This window comes from Mastomys coucha, unplaced genomic scaffold (assembly GCF_008632895.1).
Source record: "Mastomys coucha isolate ucsf_1 unplaced genomic scaffold, UCSF_Mcou_1 pScaffold14, whole genome shotgun sequence".
Taxonomy (NCBI): domain Eukaryota; kingdom Metazoa; phylum Chordata; class Mammalia; order Rodentia; family Muridae; genus Mastomys; species Mastomys coucha.
This window is the reverse complement of record NW_022196896.1, coordinates 95,869,766-95,892,767: the sequence shown is the minus strand read 5'-3', so window position 1 is coordinate 95,892,767 and position 23,002 is coordinate 95,869,766. Positions and strand designations below refer to the sequence as shown.

The window sequence follows — 23,002 nt, the reverse complement described above, 5'->3', positions numbered from 1 at the left end:
TAAAAAAAAAAAAAAAAATGGTTAACAGGGTACATGCTACTCTACCAGAAGACCCAAGTTCAGTTCCCAGTTCCAGTTCCCATGTGGGGAGGTTACCTCCTATAACTCAATCTCCAAAGCTTGCACACCCTCTTCTGGCCACCACAGGTACCTGCACTAATGTGTACATAACCACACAGACACAATCACTTACACATAATAAAAATAAATCATTTCAAAGTAAATTGTTATAAATGCATACAGTTTAATTGATTAACTAGAGACAAATAACTTGGACTATCCTTCCTAAAGCTATTTTTAAACAGTACATAAAACTATTCAAATCCCCTAATTAATGTCCTTGAGGATTGTTGAAGAAGCTAAGGACCATGTGTCGGGGGTCATGTCTTAGTAGTATAATAATAACTAATACAGAAAAGCTGCATAATTGCTAGGATAGGGCTCAGTATTATTTCTAAAAATAACCATTCATCATATAATAAAAATGTTTATTCACCTTTTTGTTCAATAAATGTGAAAAGTCATTTCTATAAAAAATGGATGAGAAATGAGAAAACTACAAGAGAAGTAGAAAAATACACTAAATGGGAGGGTATTCTTTGATGTTTCTAAAAGTGCCCATGAGGCTGCTAACATACCAGTAGTCTATTCACAATGACCCAAAATCCTGCTGAAAGCAAAGGCAGACTTAGATATGCTTGGAAAACTAGCCTGGAAACAAGCCAAAGGGTAAGTGGAAAGCCAGAAAAAAAGACGACTTTAAAAACATAAGAGATAAGCTTGAGGTTTTCATTTGTAAATAGTTTTAAATAGAAATTAAAGGAAGGTTGGAATGAGCAAAAGGTAGTAGTTTAAGAAAAGAAGACACAATATTGACCTAAGATGTGCTAAGTGGGCAAGAAGAAGAGTATAAAAGATCTCTCAGTGTAAAAACTTTACAGACCTAAAAACTCATCAACTATTAAAGTGCAGAGAAGCACTGAGTCAAGTATTAAAGCTAAGTAAACTGATATATTTTAAAATGTGGTATAGTCAATGAGTTTAAAAACTGATGTTTACTAGTGAGTAAAGAAAGTTATATTAAAACCTGAGTAGTCTTAAAAGATAAAATTTACTTTATTTGAGCTTCTACTCGATCAACTCCTCAATTCATATAAAGTCAGTTATACTGGTATGGATCAGCCATGGCCCAGACTTTGAACATACAGTTTCTTGTTATTTAACTGAAGTTAAATGAATACCTCAAGAACAAATAAACTCAGTAACGTATATGTTCAGCCTGATTTAATCATTGAGTCTATAACTAATAAAAATGCTTCACATATTTATGCTAAGTTTGGAAATATTGATCTCTCATGAGATCAACTTCTCAAAGAAAATCACTAATTCATAACTATAACTTTCTATAACAACACATTTTAGCACAAAAATTTTAATATCAGTTTTTAAATTCTGGGACATTGCAAGCCCCAGGCCTGAGGTTTTAATCCTCTGTATACTAAATTATCACTTTTTCTAGTGTTAATTCTTAAAGTAATTGAAAATATTTTAGAGTATAATTTTTCAATAAGTGTGAAGAGTCCTTTTATATAAGATAAATGAGAGAAGGAATTGGGAAAACTAGAAGAAGAGAAATAGAACTACAGACTAAAAGGGATTGATTCTCTGTATTTTTTAAAAATGCCCATGAGGCTTTTCATACTTTTTTATTTAGCATGTTATTACACTCATGGAAATTATAGAGGACTCCAGACAGACTGTTTATGTGAGCTATTTACAATCAAGAGTTATCATATGAAAATTTAAATTCTGAAATATGTACTTATTTCTCTTAAAATAATTACAATAAAATTTCATTTATAGTTTAGCCCTGGCTAGCCTCCAACACATGATTCTACATCTGCCTCGCTGCCTTGTTGCCTCTCTCTGTCCCTCTCTGCCCCTCTCTGTCCCTCTCTGTCCCTCTCTGTCCCTCTCTGTCCCTCTCTGTCCCTCTCTGCCCCTCTCTGCCCCTCTCTGCCTCTCTCTGCCCCTCTCTGCCCCTCTCTGCATCTCTCTGCCCCTCTCTGCCCCTCTCTGCCTCTCTGCCTCTCTGCCTCTCTTCTTTCTGCCTCTTTGCCCCTCTGACCCTCTGACCCTCTGACTCTGCCTCTTCAACATATACCACCATAGTATGCCACCAAAAATGGCTGCAGTAAAACTTTTGTAGGGAGGTTGAAACAGGGTGTACTCTGTAGCCCTGACTGTCCAGGAACTCACTATAAAAAGCAGGCTGGCCTCAAACACAGAGCACCACCTGCCTCCATTTCCAGAGTGCTGGGATTAAAGGCATGAGCCATATCTGGCAAACAATAAAGATTTTATATGCTAACATACAGATCTTGTGCAAACTAAACACACTTTACAAAACAGAAAAAACTATAAGTGAGAAGAGTGGCACTTCAGGTCTCCATCACACTCTGGGAAGGCATAAACATTCTCAATAGATGGCTTTATTCTTCTGGATGTCTTAGAGAAGGTGATCAAGAGGGAACGAAAGCCAAACTCAGAAAATTCAACATAATTTTACACCAATATTTAAAAGTCAAAATTCTAATTTTTACAAAAATGGAAAATCATTAGATATGTTGATACTGTAAAAGACAGTAAAATAAACAAAAATCAAAGTTTGTTAAAAAAATTACTACATTTACAAGAAAATTTTGGATAAAGAAACCCAACTAAATTGTAAGTAAGCTTTTCCTTTTATAAAATTATATACTGACCGTCTCTAAGGAATACCTACAGAGATATACATGCATCCATGCCTATATATATCCATATATCCATATATATCCATATATCCATATGTCCAAAGACATAACATATTATGTCATAACTAATTATGTCAACACTTGAAAAAGACTGTAGTATAAAGTATAACTAAAAGCATTACCTTTATTTCCATGCTTTTAAGAATCACTTTAAATATAAAACACATACATTTTATTCAGAGTTCAATCCATGGTCTCTATTATTGAAACGATAAATTAAGAGGTAAGATGACTATTGACTAATCATGCCTTTTACTTCATACAGAAGATTGTGTTTTAATTTTTTCTGATAAGTCATAGCATTGAGATATCCACTGACTTTATTACAATTCTTAACTGTGAGTTATATTACTGCAATCATAGCAGGATCTAATGAATTGTGGTCTCATAGATTCTCCCTTTTTAGTTTGCTTTCAATTGTTATGTATATAGGGTGTTCGAAGATTCACTATATTCCTAGGACAGAAATCTACTAAATATAAAGAGGATAAAATGAATATAAGAAGAACAAAGTCTAACAGACCATTTTGCACTGAATAAGTCAAGTTTGCATCCTTTTAAATTAATATTGGTATGAAATTGTGAAGTGTTTTTTAGGCTAACTAAATTATGATCAATTTTTGAATATTCTTTTCAATGTTTTAAAGATAGCAAGAGTCTTGTTTGCTATAACTCATATTATAATCACACATAATTTCTTATTTTACTCCTAACAAATTAGTTCATGTCCCAGAAAAGAAAGTGTCATGAAATATTAAACATTTCATATATTCTTGATTCTTCTGGGTAAAGAAAGGCACAAAATGCTTATAAAGCCTGCTACATAATCTGTAGTTGATACATTCAACATCAGTGTTGAATACATTCAACATCAGTGTTGAATAATTTTGGTTTCATCACTTATTGGATTAATTAGTTCTCAGGGAAGATATTAGCTGTTGGAAACTCATATAAGAGTAGACATCATATGTAGATGTTGCAAAGAATAGATAAAGCTTGTTTTAAGTGGGGGTGTTAATGAAAAGTAACAATAAAAGAAAAAGAAAAATGCTGGGTAGTGGTGGCACATGCTTTTATTCCCAGCACTTGGAAGACAGAGACAGGCGAATTTCTGAGTTTAAGGACAGCCTGGTCTACAGAGTGAGTTCCAGAACAGCCAGGGCTACACAGAGAAACCCTGTCTCAACAAACAAAAACAAAAACAAAAGAAAGAAAGAAAATTAATAAAAGAGAAAAGATGTTTCAGATGATAGTATTCCATTTCATAATTTGAAGTTGCTACTCTTAAAGCTTCATATAAATGTATTCACTTTGAACTAAGAGCTAGAGTAGTGTTCAAATTCTCACCAAAATATGGATATCTTTGGCCTGTTCTCCAACTATGTGAATTGCTTTTGCCAAATCTTCTTCTCCTTCCGGAATGCTGAAATTGTCATCTGGTATCTAGACAAGGGCAGGAAGAATGGGCAGAGATGTCAAGTACCATACAGCAGTCCCCAACGTACATGAGGAATACATTCTCAGGCATCCTGTAGTATTTCAAACTATGTTTCATACCCAGCATTAAACATACTATTGTTTCCATATAAACATACAATAATTTATAATTTATTTATAATCTAGGCACAATAAGAAATCAGTAATGAAGATAAGAGTAACATAACAATCATAACAACAGACTGCAATAAGGTAATTTTAAACATATCCTTTATGTATAGAGTTTTCCAGACCAATCTTTCTACTATAGTTGGCCATGCATCTAACAATCAAGAAATAGGGCACAATATTGAGCAAGTCTCACATAGGCTCTTGTACTGAGGAAGTAAACTATACAACTAAATAAAAAGTATCATTTTTCGCTAATGCTGATATGGAAACATAAGGAAACATATCTACATTTAATTTCAGAAAACTTCTTTCTAAAGTAAAGCCTTTCATTGCAGAGTTCAACTAAGTATGTATAAATAACAAGCCCCTTGCCTGTCTAGGCCACAGGCTGCCAGGCTCTCTTCCACACTGTTCTCTTCAGTTTCTGACACCTAAAAATGACTTCATATCCAAGTCTTAGAAGTAATGGTAGATTTTGATGAGAACAAGGAATTAAAGGAAAATGCTGAGACAGGAGCATGTTTTACAGAGCTAAAGTGAAAGGCAGAAGAAAGCAGAGGCCTGAGTTCCAACTGGTGCTGGCAACCTGACAATCCCGCTAAGAACAACAGGGATGAAGGGAAGGTTCTGTGTGGGAATGACCATCTATGGAGCCATGGACAAGGGAGGACACAGGAGCTGAGCATAAGGAATGATGCTGAGGGGCCCAAAACAGGCAGACGTCCCAGCTAGTGCACATGTTAAAAAGCATTTTCCCAGCTCACAGCCAACACATAACTTCTGTTCAAAAACTAGTTTATCTTAAATAAAGTTCCTATATGCTCCAGAAAATAAGACAAACCATTCATAGGAATGAATATAGTGAACTCATTGAGATGGAAAGTTAATAAGTTACCTCTTCATAGTCACATTCATCTTCCGACGTTTCAGTTATAGTGACCTCTGAGCATTTTGTCAAGTTTAAATGCAAAAAGAGTGGAATAATGTTATTATATTAAAATGACTTGACTTCAAATACAGTATTGGATATAATTACATCAATGTGAAATTTGTAAATACATAAAATTTAAATTTTAACCTTTTTTCTCCATAAGGCCTATAAATTTAGATATAAATTATTTCAATTAGTACATGGGAAACTACATTTATATCTGCTTGAATGACTATTTTAATTCCCAGTTTGATTCTAAGAATATTTTAAAATACAGAATATCATTAAGATAACATGAATTAGAAAGAAGGCAGTGTGTGTACCCAGTGTGTGGATGGATATGTAAACAAGAAGATCCTTGTTCAGAGACCCAAAACCCACAGAAAAGCAGAAAGGATGGGAGGCTCAAAGGCCAGCTAGTAGAAGGGCAGCAATGAACAAAAGTCACCCTCTCCTAACAGGTGCAAAGTGGGGACAGACATTGGAGGTTGTCCTCTGATCTCCATACCATGGCATAAATATGACTGAACTTACACAAAGCAATACACACACACATGCATTTGAAAATGTGTATTGTGCAAGCTCTCGCATAATAAATAAGAAACTGTAAGAAAATAGTAAGTTTTCTAATTATCTGAATAAAAATTGAACTTTCCAAAGCTTCTAAATTGTTATAATGTAACATGGCATTACTTGGCTGCAGGTATTGTAAGTGAAGACACAGTAGGCACACCAATACTGAAGAATAAATGAAAGACACATTAATGTTTACATGAAGAAAACTTAAATCTCTACTTTTGAAATGCACCTAGGTTTCTAATTAAGTTCTGCTTAAAGTTTCCCTAAATGTTTAGCATATATAAACTAACATTTGTTACAAAAAAAAGTGATTCCAGCAACAAGGAGTTCTAGAAGTGCTGCTGTGAGAACTTTAAGTGCCATATTACTCTACTAACAAATGAAATAATAATAAATGCCTATAATAACCTCGGGGCATGATTTTTTCTCAGTTCCTTGGTTACTTAGGTTTTTTCGTGCTACTACTCTTGTATTGAGATTCTAAGCTTAAATACTGTGAACTAGACACGAGTATACAGTAATGGTTACTAAAATCAAAGATGAAATTAGCCCATTTTTTCAATTTTTCTGGTGTTTACATTAACTTTTGTGTTTAAAGTGGTTATGTATATATATGTATGCATATATATGTATATATACATATATATACAGGTTGTTATTTGTAACAATAATAGATAACACACAATATTTAATAAAACTAGGCATGGACCTACCTATTTCCCATGTACTAAGACATTAACTCCTCATACTTTTATGAGTCTGGAGCTATTCTCTCTATTTTATATATCTAAAATAAAAGATGTAACTTTCAAGACCTTGGACCAAGGTTGGGAATTAGCCCAGATTTCAGGCCTTTGCGATGTTGCAGCCTCTCCACAGTCTGCAGGGTCCTGTGCTGGGTAAATACTAGAAGTGTTGGCCACTTGTCTCACGTGGGATTCTAAGCCTCTAAATACATTCTTAACACTCAGTGCTGTCATCACCCATCACTCTTCACCACCTGCCTAGTCCTGTCGCTCGCATGAGCTCCTTAATCCTAGTTCACCCAGGACCAATCCCCAGATTCTTGCCAAACAGTCAATATTCTATGGTCAAACATGAGTGTCTTTCTCAATAATATGGTGAAAGTAATTAGGCTTAGAAATAACTAGTTCAAAGATTAAGCTACAAATATACACAGATGGTGTATGCCTGAAATCTGTTTCATAACTTCAATGGATCCAAATTAAATACTCCAAGGAGAGACATGACTACTTGGGTTAGTTATCTTTTGCTGTAAAACAATTCCCTCTAGGGTTTTCTTCTTCCACCTACAAAGCCTTTCTAGCCATGCCTTAGGGGAGCACAGAGATGTTGGCTGCCGTATTACTAAGTTACTTTTTCTTCCCTAAATTTAAGTCCTCTGGATATATGTGTAATCCTAGTTCCATAGCCACTCTGACACTTAGAGTAGTACCTCAATTTCCAAACTCTGCATTTACTCTATAGTGATGCATAACAAATTTCCAACCGCATATGGCTTACAAGAACAATAAGCAAACACTGATTATTATTATAGTGTAGTTGAACCTGGGAGACAGTAAACCAAACAAAAATAAATGAGAGGCAAAGAAACACATGGGCTCTCACTTATATCTGGAAACCACAGTTGTTCAGCTTAAATAGAAAGTACTCTGCCCTAGAGGCATTGCAGGTGCAGCTGCTGTGTCACATGTGCATCCTGAGGTGACAGAGAGGAGAGAGGCTATGTGTCTATGCTCAGTGTTTTGACCTGCGAACATCTGAATGATTAGCAGCTCAAAATTCACTGAAGAAAAAAAAAAAGTGAACTGCGACAACCACCCTCGCCGTGGGGACCAGAAAGGGAGATAGTCTGAGATTACCACAAGTCTTGGACCTTGCATGCCTGGGGCTGGGGAGCAGACCATAGCCCAGATAACCCCCTCCCTGTTGCCATAATACACGAGCCAAGCATAGCATTCCTGAGAGCAATCCTGAGATCATCTCAGACATTCAGAAGCCCCAGGCATCACTAAGGGATGAAGGTAAGTGGTGCAGAAATAGAAAAGAAAAAGAAAATAGAAAGATGTGGTCACAATGACAGAGAGGCAGAACTGGGGACTTGAGGGTAGTGAGGAACAGCTGGTGTGAGTACTCATGGGGGGTCCTGGACTATGCTGCCACTGCTGGCCACAATTTGGTCCATGGACCTGAAGCAGCAATGGTCTGCTGGCTCAAAGGTCAGGCATATGTTCCTGGTCTGGGCTGCTGCCTGGGGGTGTTGTCTGAGAGCTGTGCAGAACTGACCTCATTCCTCACCTGGGCATTATGGGATAGTTGACCCTGGTGGCTTCATAGGAGGAAAGCTGACCCAATCCATAGCCAGCTATAGTACTTGACACAGCAGGAGTTGTGGGTGAGCTGCCCCTGGGTCATGGGAGGAGGAGAGCTGGCCCTTCCCCTCACCTACTGTAGCACTTGGGAAAGCAGGCCCTGCATGTTGACTGGGCAAAATAGTTGATGTGAGGGTTAACAGTGATGTGAGGGTTATGGGTGAGCTGACTGAAGGGGATACTTAGGAGAGAGCTGGCCCTACCTCTTGTCTTCTGTGTGGTGGCACTAGCAAGGAAGAGATCTATTCCTCTCCCATTTGCCCTCACCATCATCAGCAGATGGCAGAGCTGGCCCTGCCCCTCACCTGGGTAGCACAGTAGAGCTGGCAGAGCACAGGTGAGCCAGCTCCAAGGGTGTGAGCATGGGAAAGCTAGCCCAGCTACTTGTCTGCCTTGGAGCAATGTGGGAGAGCAATATGCCCTCCTCCTCTCCCTCATCCCTTGCCCACTATGGCAGGCAAAAGAGCTAGCCCCAGGGTCATGAGAGTGGCAGAACTGGTCAAAGTCCTCATAATAGACCAACGAGCTCTTGCAATGAACATTTGCAAGCAAAGACATGTGGACAAATGGGTAGGCTGTGGCACCCTCTACAACTACTGTGACACCCACTACAACTTCCACAATGAGACTGTTTTTTCTCTGTTGGTGGGGAGGTTGCAAGGGGAAGGGGAGATGAGTGAGACTGGGGTGCATAATGTGAAATTCACAAAGAACCAATAAAAACAGTTTCTTTTTAAATAAAAGAAAAAGAAAGTAGAAGGTAGTTACCACAGGCTAAAGGTAGAGATAAAGATAGAGATGTTGATTAAACAGAATACATTTCCGATTATCGAGTGAGTAAGTTTCGGAAGCCTAGTGCACAGCATGGGGCCCATAATAGTGACAATAATGTGTCATATACTTGATATTTTTCAAAAAGCATAGATTTTTAGTACTCCTATTACTCCAAATGAAGAGCTATAAAGAAAAAAATAAAAAGGCCAGAAAATCAGAGCTAACTCATGATCCAGGTTATCATTCCTGGATATAAACCCAGAGGGACTGAAATCAACATACAAGGAAATACCTGTACAGCATCTCTGGACACAAAGGCCAAACCACAGGAGCAGCCTAGATATCCAATAACATGACTGATAAAGAAAATACTGCACATATACATACCCAATGGAATTCTGTTCAGCTGTAAAGATTGAAGAACCTTGCCATTTTCAGGAAGACAGAACTGAAGGTCATCATGTTAAAAGCACAAGAGACTCAGGAGGACACGTGGGGCATGCTTTCTCTCATATGAGAAATATAGATATGTTATCAATATACGCATATCAAATTCATGGTATCAAAGTATAGAGTATCAGGCCATCAGACCGAGGTCAGTGGGAGATGGGAGGACAGAATGAGAGAGGGTGATGCAAAGAGGACGATGAAGCAAAGTGCAGATATGAATATGTAAAATATCATAGTGGGGTAAATTATTTTGTATGCTAACTAAAGCAACCATTTTTAAAATGTGACTATAGGAAGCAAATATATTGTATTAGTTGTTTTTCTCTTGCTGGGATAAAACACCTTCACAAGGACATACTTCCTTCAACAAGACACATTACCTTAGCACCATCAACTGGAGACCATGAGGGAAACTATAGAGAAAATTGCCTGTGTCCTGTATGGATGGAATAACTGTCAATTAAAGCTGATTGGCCAGTGGCTGAAGCAGGAACTAGAAGGTGGGACGTCCGATAGGCAGAGGGATGCAGCCAGGCAGGAGGGTAGACCCAGGATCATGGAGGAGGCCAGAAGTATGGGAGCTGAGCAGTCATGTGGCAGAACTTAGATCAGAATAAATATGCTATCAGTGTATAAGATGGTCAGAGAATAGCCAAAGCTTATGGCCAGGATGTTTGTATATATATTTTGAATCACAAAGCTTGGTCCCAGAAGAAAAACTTGGCTTTTACAGAAAATTTCCATTCAAACCACCGCATGTATTAAGTACTCAAATGTCCTAGATATATGTATCAAAGTTTTCCATTGTACAACTCAAATGTAGCAATTTCTATTGTCAATCATAGTTCAATAAAGCTTGCAAGGGAACAGTAAACATTTGTTATGTTACATTCTTTGAAGGTCAAGAATTCATAAGCCACTTAGCTGGGTGATTCTTAGGGTCTACCATGATGACACAGGAAAGGGTAGAGGTGGCAGTCATCTGAAATCTAAGCTGAGGCATGTACTTATAGGACAGCTGACTGACAGCTGTCTAACTGTTGGATGAAGGCCTTAGTTCAGTCTTCATGTGAGTTTCTTCACAGGCTGCTCAAACATCTTTTAGACATAGTAGCTCAGCTTACATCAGAGTTAGGAATACATGATATGGAAGCCACAACAGCATTGAAAGCCAGGCCTCAGAAAGCACAACTTCAATATATTAAAGGTTGTGTAGGGCAACAATGTTTAGTATATAATGAGCAGTAAAAACAATGAATAACAATAACAAAAAGCACATGACGTTGCTGGGCATGTGTGGTCCTGGATTCTATCCCCAGAACCTCAAAACCGGAGATAGAGACCAGGAGGAGGGACCACTGCATAGAGTTTCAGGGTAGTCCAGCTAACAAACTACTTTATATGCTTTCAACAAACCTAAAAGACAACATATGCAAGAACAACATTTACAATGGTCTTTGGTTTATGTAAGGGCTGTATAACTATTTTTTTTTTAATTATTATTCCTTTCCTTGCCCTAGGAAGAGATGAGCATCTATGGAGAAATCTTTCCTCATGTTTAGATGAAAGGACAAACACAAGCCATTCTAAATTTCCCTCCGGTTCGACATTTGCATTTTCTGCCATATTTCTATTTACTTAAATGAGATTTCCTTTGCTCAGCTAAAGGACATCAGTCTCTTCTGAAAAGTGGCTTACCCCAAGGTGACTTCAATAGCACGTCTTGTCAGGCAGTCTCCAGAAAATAATGTCATTCTTCCTACCCATACGTAACAAACTCCTTAACTAAGTAAACACTCAAAAGTCTCCTGCACAGACTTTAAAACTGCCAAGAAGCACATACTGCCCCTAGGAGGACTAAATCCACAGGTGAGTTGTTAAATGTGACTTGTCCTCAGAACACTGGAAATGTCACATAACACTTGGAACTCCTACCCTCCTACCTAGACAATAAAATTTAATCATGAAGAACCTATTGCTTCCCCACAATAAAAAAAAATAACAGATAATAAGAAAATTAGCACCTTAGAAGCCATTGAAGCATTTCCCATAGACTATAGCAATGTTTATTTTCAAAATGAACCTATGAGATTCAATGTGCCAGTCATCTCTAAGATGAAAATTAAGAAATCGAAATTAAAAGATTTCCTAGGGGTCGCATGAGTACAAATGACAGAGACAAAGTTTCTTGAGCTCAGATCCAAAAATTCTCTGTCATATACTGTTTTTACACTGGCACAGTAAGAATATGGGGTTTATTAATATATTGGATAACATAAATACAAGATTTTGCTTTCAATATCCTAGGTAATGAACTCACATATTTGTTTTCCAACTCTCAGGGGCACCTTCCCAGCAGCTAAATAAAATCATTTAAATAGCTCAATTTGAGCACCACAAAGGAGAGAGAAATATAAATCAGCTAGAGGCTACAGAGCTGATCATTAATTTAACCAAGGCCAAAGGATTAATAAGAAGAAAGATCAAATCAGAGCAAAGCATCCGAAAGAGGAGTTGGTACACTCTGACTGAAATCTTTAAGTATGCACCCAACATGATCTGTACAGAAAAGCTTCCCAAAGCAACTCATCTCTCAGGCACGGCTACAGTACTCTTGACAAAGCAGCTGTGCTTTGGCGTGGATATTTGTATGCATCTGTTGTCTGGATAGCTAGCAACACATGGCCAGATGCACAAGCTAATACTAAGCAATGTGATTCTGTGGCAATGTAAAAATAGCGCTTGTCTCTGGAAATGCAGACCTCAGTGAACGTGTAAATTGGGAGGAGAAAGGGAAACAGGAATGAGAGAGACCCAGTCGTGCAGTGCACCCTGAGAGTCTCACAGACTTAAAGCATGAAGCCACAGCCTTGACTCTAACCTCTGTGGTGATGAGGTAAAGCTGGGTTTGGAATCAGAGGCCAACTCATGAGCCACCCAGTGAAAACAGACGAACCACCCAGCACATGGAACTGTTTTGTTTCCAAAGCCTCCGAGGGTCTTCTAAAGAGAGTGCACTACATTTGGATACTGGTCCCCCGACCCTTGGGACATCCTCGGAGATGAAATGAAGGAGAATCTGATGGAGCATCCGGTGTGAGAAAGTCTGGAAAGCATTCTTCTGGCGAGCGGTCTAGCAAGGGTGGAAAGGAGCAAGTCGCGGACAACAGTTGTCTGCGACTTACTCCTTGCTTCGGCTTTTACTGAGCAACTTTCTCTCCTGTTTGCAAATCTCTCAGGGGGTCCTGGGTAGGAAACACCCAGGCAATTAAGTGATTCGTGATTTGCCTGCAGAGCTGTTTTCCACTGGGAAAAATAAGTGAGCATTTGGACTTAAAACTGTTTTAATGATGCCAAGCTGGCTCTGAGCAGTTCAAAAGTCTCTGCCTACTATCTGCCTACTACTCCTTCAAAGAATAAAATAATGGTAATGTTGAGCTCCAGATCCAAGTCTCATTTCCCACCCCTCTGTCGCCCTTGGCTCTAACTCCTGCTCTTCTATGCACACATCCCTGCAAAGCCTCATCTATAGCCTGCTCTTACTCCAGTCCTTTCTACGGCACACCTTCCTGTCTCCATCCTGAGCCACCCTTCCAGGACAGACACCTTATGGTGGAGTTACAGTCTAGTCAGGGACTGCAGCTCCCACTCTGCCACATATTCACATTTCTAAAAAGAATGCAGGGGACTTGAGAGTTTTACAGTACAAAACACTTCTTGGTACTTAGTCATAGAGAGAGTAGATGCTAGTATCTAAACAAGTAAAATTTGCCCTACTTCCTGATTTTTGTGGATTCCAGTAGAAGATAGGCCACTGTTTATAATGCCTGCTCTGACAGTGTCATGGAACACAGACCTGATTATAGTGCCAAGGAAGACACAACTTCAAGACCAGGTGCCTGAGAGAGACACTTTAGCTGGACTGACAGCAGAGATGACAGTCTTAATGGGTCACAAGTATGTTCTTCGGCAAATGGGCCACAGGCAGAAATCAATGAACAATCTGCAGCTTAAAGCAGTAAACAAACTCCTTCCCACGAAATCCTCTTCCACTGACACACTCGACGGCAGTGATTACAGCCAGCAGCATCTTTAGAAAGAGCAAACATCACTATGCTTTCTGTTAATTCCCAGAGCTATGGTAGACAGAAATCACTTTGTTATCTCTGCCATCATCTTAGAGTCAAGGTTCACAGATGCAATTAAAAAAACAAACAAACAAACAAAAAACCCTACTAGGGATCCTCCCTCATTAGCATTTTATTTCCCAAACAGAAAGAGTACTTTAAATAGCAAATAGCACCATCTTCTTCTCTAGCTTAGGAATACCAGCCTAAAGTTAACTGAGAAATATACATAAGTGAAGACAAATGATTTGCATACCTGTGGTCACATTCTCACTATCTATCGCTTACTTGTGGCAGTCTTTGCTAACAAGTCTTCGTGAGTCCTCTGAATTATTAGCACCATATAGGTACAGGAAGCTATGGAAAGCTCCTGGCCGCTCTGGTGCCAGACAGCTATTAGACATCTTCTCATAGCTGGAAGAACTGTCAGTTAACATGTAAAATGTATAGTTTTCATGCTGGGTGGGAGTATGTGGATCTTTCCAATTAATAAGCCAGGGGACACAAAGACAGGAGCTCTATAAACTCAGAACATTGTGTTAGTAGTGGTGATTTTGAAACAGAGCCTGGGACAGATAGCCTGGAGCTGCAGCTCCTCCTTTGCTCAGAACTCTGAGGACTGGGATTGTGGGCATGTGCCAGCATGCCCAACAGTATCTGAAAATATAATGGCTAGAAGTCAGGATATTTGTCACAAAGTTTGCTACTCCAATTATGGGCTCCAGACCTGCCTCATCTTGGGAGCTTGTTAGCCACGAAGAAACTCAGTGCTCACCCAGATTTACTGCATTAAACTCGCCATTTACAGCTACATGTGTGATTCATTAAAGTTAACAGAGATGACAAGACACAGCACAAAACAGTTTTTCTTTCTAAACAGCTCATGACATTAATATGTGTAATACTGAGCATCTTGGGTTTAGTTTCATAGCTGTTGGTCTAGAATCTACATTAAAGTTATCAAACTTTTTTATTTGAACATATATAGGATAAATTCTAGTATATAAACATAATTTTTCTGGTGATAATTAGAAACATTAATTAATAAGCAATTACTAAGTATTTCATGAATATATTTTACAATATTATAAAATTTCAGAATGTATCATTTTCTAAACTCTGAAACAGATGTTATCTGTTTTATAAACAATTTTTTAAAGAAAGGAAGGAAGAAATAAAGGAAGGGAAGGAAAGACACTTGAATCCATTATATTAGCTTACTCAACTAACATGTTATTGTTTTTAAAATAACAAAATGAAAAAACAATAAACAACAATAAAGTCAATAAAGATAGAATTTTTATTTGGTAAACATTATCTGTGAAAATCACTCCTGCAGAGAGGCTCTGCACAGAAAGCAGTTATCATAGATGGGACACCACTCTAAGACTTCAGCCTGTTCCAGTGTAGCTCTGGAATCCTTACTTTGCCAGCTGTAGACACTGGGGCTATAGACTGCCCCTATAGACTGGGGCTATATCCAGAGCTGAAGATGCTGCAAAGCCTAACTTTGACTGCACTCAGCCATGACTGCTCCTGGGACAGTGGAGACCATACAGCAGGCAGCAAACTCATCTACCCAGCCTAAGGTGATAAATTCTTACTGGTGGGATACACAGAAAGACAAAATAGTCCAACACCACTTGGAGAGTGGAGTTTAAAAAAAAAAAAATAGTACTTCTCTTGCCTAAAGTGTGCATTTCATTTTCCTTCCTTGAAAAAGGTTTTGGTTTTGACAAGTAATACCAAAATCAATTAACCTTTAGCCCTTTTAATACAAACCTATCCCAGCCTGCATCTAACAATTGCAATTGGGAACTCCTGAACAGCCACACCTTACTAGGCAGTCATTAGTCACCACTACAACTGAAATATCTTCAAACTATGACTTTAAAAAGTATCACTAACAACCACCACAGACTTTCTGCGAGTTCAGTAGTCAGCTATTTATCCCGGGATATCTTATAATAGTGCAAGTATTTTTCTAACAAGAAGTTCCACAAGAAATGCATGTATCACTTGACTAGATCCCTGAATGCTGTGGTAACAGCAAGGATAAGAGCCAAGTCATGCCTGCTGCCACTTCACTTTGTGGAAGTTTAAAACACAGAGGTAGTTATGTAGTGAAACCCTTCACAAGAGAAACAAGAATCACTAGTAATAAACAACAGGTACCAAGAAGGACTTTTGCAGCCATGAGATCTTTCTCCTGAACATCTTCCTGAAGCCATAACAAAACCCCCGGGGCGCATTTTAACAGAAGCATTTTCCATATTACCCCAATTTGCTTCTCTGTTACTGTGATGGAGCACTGACCTTGCAGTTGGAGGAGGAAAAGTTTTACTTAAAGGTAGAAAAGAAAAACAGGGGCATGAAGAAGAAGCCATGAAGGAACACTGCTTATAGACTTGGTTTTCTGGTTTGCTTAGCAACCTTTCTTATACAGCCTAGCCACACACACCTAGAAATGGCAGGAATCATAGTGCTCTGGGCCCGACTGCAACAATAAGCAATCAAGAAATGCCCTGCTAGCACTCAGGAGGCAGTAGCAGGCAGATCTCAGTAAGTCTGAGACCAGCCTGGTCTGTAGAGTAAGTTCCAGAACAGCCAGACATACACAGGGAAACGCTGTCTCAAAAGAAAACAAAGAGGAAAGAAAGAACAAAAGAAAGAAAGAAAGAAAGGAAGGAAGGAAGGAAGAAAGAAAGAGAGGGAGACAGAAAGAAAGGAAGAGAGAGAGAGAGAAAGAAAGAAAGAAAGAAAGAGAAAGAGAGAAAGAAAAAGAAAGGGGGAGGGAGGGAGCAAGGTGGAGAAAGGGGAGGGAAGGGAAGGAAAGGAAACAAAGGAAGGAAGGAAAGAGAGGGGGAGGGAGAGAGAGAGAGGGAGGGAGAGAGAGGGATGGGGAAAAGAAAGAGTGAGAGAGAGAGAGAGAGAGAGAGAGAGAGAGAGAGAGAGAGAGAGAGAATGTCCTTTAGACATGGCCACAGGTCAACCAATCTAGACAATTCTGCATCTGAGGTTCCACTTTCCATGTATACCAAGTTGACAACTATCTTAAGTTAGGGTTTCTATTGCTGCGATGAAACACCATGATCAAAAGCAAGTTCAGGGAGAAAGTTTATTTGGCTTACAATTCAACACTGTTCAGCATCAAAGGAAGTCAGGACAGGAACTCAAACAAGGCAGGAACCAGGAGGCAAGAGCTGATACAGAGGCCATGCAGGAGTGCTAATTGCTGGCTTGCTCCCTCTGGGATGCTCAGTCTGCTTTCTTATAGAACCCAGGACCACCAGCCCAGGGATGGCACCACCCACAATGGGGCAGGCTGTCTTCCATCAATTACCAACCATCCAAGAAACTGCCCTGCAGGCTTGCCTACAACCTAATCATATGGAATCATTTTCTTAATTGAGGTTCACTCCTCTCAGATGACTTTAGCTTCTGTCAAGTTGACATAAAACTACTCAGCACAACAAATGAAACTCTGACACTAATGATGAGTCCTGCTTTTGTGTCTGGCTTGAGCCACATTAGTCTACACATGTTCCCTATTGTCTGACTGTTTAAGACAGGTAGAAGATGGTTTCCTGGAGAACTCAAGTGAACCTCTTCCAGAGGTCTTTTTCAAAACTGCCAGGTCATTATCTAGTATGAGGAGTATGACATAAACTCTAAGGGAAATCTAGGACAAAGAGCACTAAATTAGAGGTGATTACATATATATATATATATATATATATATATATATATATATATATATATATATATATATATGCAGGATAAAGGACACTGGAGTTCTGAGTCACTTCTGCATACTATAATTTTTATTAGGCACTGAAGTAGCCCGGGGCTATAGACTTTAAACCCAAGAAAGTCTCACTTCGACAACTATCATAATTGCCTTACAAAACAATGTCAAATAACATTATACTGTCAATTTCTAATTATGCACATGAAGAGAGCCCAGGGATACAAGGATAATTGGCATTTGCAATTAATCCTGAAACTTCATTTTGACTAAGAGTTAGAGCCTCTCCCACGACTAACCCTCTTCCCTGAACACTGAATACAGCAAAATCGACTCCTTAAATGTTTGACTTTGCTCTCCCCTGGCTACCCTTTGGTTGAAACATGAAATAGTAATCAACCAACCATGAAGAGATGGAAGAAAAGCATAGACAGCAGATAATTAACGAACTTGGTAATAAAAGCTTGAAACATAGATTTACTTACATTTGCAACTGTGATTTAAATTATTTTGGTAAGATCTTTGTGTAACTTATGGACTCACAAAGAGTGAGGCCGATCTTAAGCCAGATGGGGATGTGGTCCCGCCCCTGGGGAGGGGCAGTAGACAGAGGGTCCCAATCCTAACTAAGAAGATACCTACATTGATGCCACTTGGCAAAAGCAAAGTCAGTTTTCTCCAGTTGTGTCATTGGGTGGCACCACATCTTACATCCCCGATCAGGTCTAATGCTCTTGAGTGACTGTAAGTCACAAGGTCAACTCAAAGGTATTTTCGTGAACATTTTGTTTCATCTTGTTTTTATTTTTGTTTAGCATTTCTGTCTTGTAGGTCTTTGACCAGTCTGTTTTTGAAGGACTCTAGCAAGCTGGAAGATGGCCAACAGGCTCTGGCAGCTCTTTCCCTTCTCCATTCTCTTGCTACAAACCATTAGATTGCATTCCTGAAGCTGCCCACTTCCACCTCCAAAGGCTGCCTACCAAGGCAGTATTTTAGTCCAGCAACCAACTGCCCCACTTGGGCTCACCTAGTTAACATGCCAAGTCAAAATTAAACACCTCATCCTAACACAGGATTTCCCCTTAAACCTTTCTAAACTGCCATCTGTTTAGAAAGATGACACATCTGTCTCTTCTCTATCCAGGGGCAGTCCTTTGTACCTCTTCTCTAGCTCCCTCGTCCTCTACCTATCTCTTGTCTTTATGTTTTATCCCCTGCCTTTTGTGCTGAGATCTTGGACTTCGAGTTGCCTTTTGCCAATACCAGTCCCTTCAGTTTTGACTTCAATTTTGTAGAGTTTTCTTTTTGTGGGGTTGCTGTGTTTTACTTTTTAGTGGATTCTCCTTTTTCTTTTTGTTTCTGTTTTGGGGGACCATAAAATTGGGTGGGGAGGGAGACAGGCAGGATCTGGGAGAAGTAGGGAGGAAGGGATAACATGATCAAAATATATTACATGAAAATATGTTAATTTTTAAAAAAAATGGATGTGTAAACTAAAATACATTGCAGTTTTAATTCAGTGCTCTTCCAGAAATTTCCATAAATCTGATTATCTTGTTTAAAGTTTTACTGTGTAAGAATCCTATATTTATTTTAAAAATACATCTTCAAAATGTTATCAGGCTCATGTTAATAACTAAACTATGTATAGAGAAATCATCTTCATGACAAAAAAATTACAAATGCTTTGTTGGAATTCACTAGGAAGGACACTGGAAACCCTTATATTTGGTGCAGATGAAATTAGACTAATAACATGAATCATTTTTTAACTTTAAAGTGAACATTCTGAAACAGATTATAAAGACTCATTTCACCCACATTTTTTTCAAATTGATTTCAAGACTTAACTCCTATAAAAATCACTTTTTATCCAATATAATACTACATATTTTCTGCTTAAATGAGCCTGCTAAAGCTCCTAAAATGGATCACTGCTGGATCTATGAGATCTTGAATTAAGAAACAAGGTTTTATAACTATTCCAATAATAATAAGAAGAAGAAGAAGGAGGAGGAGGAAGAGGAGGAGGAGGAGGAGGAGGAGGAAGAGGAGGAAGAGGAGGAGAAGAAGAAGAAGAAGAAGAAGAAGAAGAAGAAGAAGAAGAAGAAGAAGAAGAAGAAGGAGGAGGAGGAGGAGGAGGAGGAGGAGAAGAATAGTAAAAATAATGGGAGCTTTTTACTGTCTGACATCTTTATAGATAGCCATCTTTCTTTTATCTACTGGAAGTATGTGGCTTTCACTTACACACACTGAACATTAATCCAGAATAATTAGTTTACCTATCTAGAGAAGGCTAAGGCTTGACAAAAAAAAATTAGTGAACCTAATTATACAAAATTATATAAAATTATTCATTTTTTCTGGTACCTCCGTTCATAACTTCTCATCATGATCTGTTGCTTTTTTTTTCCAAGCATTTGCCAGCTCATTCCACAAACATTTATTACCTCAATGTTGGGGGCAGCAGGGTATTATCAGTGCTACCACTCACCAAAACGGAAAACCATTATTTAGGACAGCACAATTAGACCTGGTTCAAGACCATAGGGTGCAGCAGTCTGGACTTCCATTCTCTACAGCCCAAAGATTATCCCTTAATATGTCAACATCTGATGGAAGTTATTATGAAGGTAAGCTGAGGATGTGTGTGTGTGTGTGTGTCTGTGTGTGTGTCTGTGTGTGTGCGCGTGTGCGTGTGCCGTTCATCAGAGTTGGAAAATTCCTTGAGCCACCTTCATGTCAATAACCTCAATTCTACAGGTCAGAGTGTAAATTACATGGAAGGCTTCCCTACTCGGCTCATGACCAACCATGGATGAGCCTACAATCCTGAAATGGCTTCAGCGGACTGCTGGGACCGAGCTTGGCTGGCAAGGACTCCCCTGGAGGTCCCACCGACACTCCATCAGATGGGGTCCACAGACGCCCCATAGGAAGAAGCCTCTGCGCAGGCCCGCCCGGGGGTGGGGGCCACCAGAAGGATACGCTCCAGGTAGTAGGCGCCCTCAGCGGTCACCGCCTCTGTCATCTCGCCCGTGGGTGACAAGCCAATGCCCAGCGCCTCCAGCACCCGCAGCGGCGGGACCCCAGGCGGGGTAGCCATGCTTGCAACTGTGCCTCTCCGACTGTGCCCCTCGGACTGGCGTCGCGACTCTCGCGAGATCCGGGGACCCCTCACCCCGACTAGCCCGGCACCAGAAGGCCCGGTCAAGCCCTCTGCGCGTCCGCGGTTACTACAGCAACGCGTTGCCTAGTTACCCCAGACGCCCCACCAAGCTTGGAGAGCCGACTAGAAGCCCGGAACTGGGACTCCTATTACTTTTACACAAGCTACTCGTTTGGGTGTGTTTGCTTTCCTTTTGTTTGTTTGTTTTTGCTTGTTTGCTTTAACGCCATTCTTTCCGGCTTCCTTTTTCTTCATTGCTTTCCTTTACTCTTGTTTATCACATGCCAAACATCAGTCCTTAATTTTCAAATGTGCAGAGAACTACAAATGTTTCTGGGGGAGGAGCTTCCAAACGCTCCTTAGACCCTTATGAATGAACAACGGGGGGCTCACCCTTATCACACCTTTTCTAGCAATCTTTTAATTCGTTTGTGTGGACATCTGTTTTGACCGTGGCTTCCTACACGCGGACTTGGAATAGTCTCAGTTGTATCAAATTATAACATTTGATATTTTTTTCTGAGGTAAACTCACATCCATAAAAAATTATGAGCTACCTATGACCCTAACATAAAGTTTAATAGGTGATATTTGGGATAGGGAACATAGTTAGGAGCTAATGAGCTTCCTCTGAGGGAAGGGGGCAGGGCGGAGATAAAAGGAGGAAAGCTAAGGAGCAGAGAGGAGGGCAGGAAGGAGGGGGGAGGGAGAGAACTGACTAATTTGTCTAATCCTGTGTCTCCTTGCTGCTGTAGGGACTTCTGGTTGATACAGTGTACATACATAGGCATCATTAAGACCATCTTTCAGATTCTTTTTTTTTCTCTTCTACATTCCTTGATGAACTCTGGTTGATAACTATATAAAAGCTCCCATTTATTTAATTAAAAAAGACTGGTAACTTCTAGAGGGGCGACTAAGAATCTGAGTGTTGTAATCCATTTTCATCATTTCCTATCTACAGCCACACCACTAACCTAGGCCTGTCTCTGCATTTACAAACTGAGGATAACGTCACCTGCCTCAAGTGTTGTTATTAGCTATAAATCACCAGAGCATTAGCAACCTATTCAGAGCATACAGCGGTAAGAAATATGAGCTGTTTCTATTAAAATTGGTTTTGAGCCGTAGAATAAAGGTCACCATGATACCTAAGCAGTTCAAGAGTCGCTTTGCTTACATAAAGCATTCTGAGTGCTCACTAAATACAAAGAAGCAAAAATACAGAAGAGAAATTCTGAAAATGGGGATCCATTGACTTACATCTGACCTCATCTATCAGCTGTAAACTGAACCCTGAAAAGTGGCCTGGGTGAGGAGTGGTCAGGGCCAGGCGCTGCTGATGCCTCAAAGGACAAGCAGAAACATGAGATCAATGGAGGAGCTCCCTTGGAGCTTCTAATGTTTATTCTGTATGTTACAAAGTCTATTGTCTTTGAATGTAATGTCTCCTTTTCTATAGACAGGTTTATATTCAAGCTCTTCCTAATTGTCTTAGTTAAATTAAGCTCCTTGAACTACCGCTTTTGGTTCCCTTTATAAAGACTTATAAGAGCTGTCTATATATAAAGAGTAATGGGAAAAATGAAAAGTAAAATATGTAAAGATCCTTATCATTTCCAGTATACCAGATATTTCCAATAAGTAATGTAAATAAAATTTACTTAAAATATTGTGACTGTGACAAGCCCAAATGTAATATTTTGAAGAGCTTAATATATAGGAGTTGTTATTTGGTAAGGCATAATTCTCTTAGATGTGGCCAGTGCTTGAACATAAGAAATGGTTTAACAGATTTCAGCCAGTATTAACTGTGTGTGGTAGAGAAGTCGGAGAAGCATGTCCAAAGGTGTGAAAATGGAAAAGAGGTATTTTACACACACACCAAATATATACATATATAAGTTCATTATGTCAAGCTTCCAAATGATCAAGGTAGTAACTGATTGCTAATCCATTTACTTCCATGTAATAGATTTCAAATTTTAAGCTCACCCAAGACGTGTTATCCAATTACAACTGAAAGTATGTTCTATATATATATATACACCTGATCCTTAATGTTTAGAAAATTCAAATGAAAAAAAATTAAGCGCTAACAGTGTAAGCCCTTGGGTACCTACAGTGGATAAAAATGTTTTAAAGAACAATTTAATTTAAAAAATATCTTAACATGACAAAGAGTTTAGTAGAAGAAGGAAGTTTGCGATGATGGCTGGCTGCTCTCTTAGAAATGCTACATCCTGGCAGAGGTAAATAAATGTCACTTTTAAAAATTAGAAATGGGAAGAGAGAGAAAGAGAACACACACACTTTAGATCACAATAGTAGTTTGAGTTATGGTATATTTTTATCCTGTAGGGTTTTGGGGGGGGTGGTATATTTTTACATGCTTCCTTAAAGTAGGTTA

The 23,002-nt window shown here is 39.2% G+C and overlaps 1 protein-coding gene, 1 long non-coding RNA gene and 1 other non-coding gene across 7 annotated transcripts in view; 2 read left to right on the top strand and 1 right to left on the bottom strand.

Annotated features, from left to right (window-relative positions):
* Spag16 (sperm associated antigen 16) overlaps positions 1-20,650 on the bottom strand; it is an 871,212-nt gene extending 850,562 nt beyond the window's left edge. For all 5 annotated transcript variants that reach the window (XM_031367840.1, XM_031367842.1, XM_031367843.1 and 2 more), the window contains exons 1-3: positions 20,412-20,650; positions 5,317-5,363; positions 4,161-4,256 (exon numbers count right to left, since the gene is read on the bottom strand). In XM_031367840.1, coding sequence (XP_031223700.1) covers positions 4,161-4,256; positions 5,317-5,363; positions 20,412-20,529 — 261 coding nt within the window. In that variant the 5' untranslated portion in view covers positions 20,530-20,650. The remainder of the gene's footprint in view (positions 1-4,160; positions 4,257-5,316; positions 5,364-20,411) is intronic.
* On the top strand, positions 7,604-7,736 carry LOC116089634. Its single transcript, XR_004118415.1, has one exon. It is a non-coding gene; the product is annotated as a small nucleolar RNA SNORA17 (small nucleolar RNA).
* Positions 20,257-21,747, top strand: LOC116088537. The gene is made up of 2 exons (XR_004117916.1): positions 20,257-20,768; positions 21,557-21,747. It is a non-coding gene; the product is annotated as an uncharacterized LOC116088537 (long non-coding RNA).
* The last annotated feature ends 1,255 nt before the right edge of the window (positions 21,748-23,002 follow it).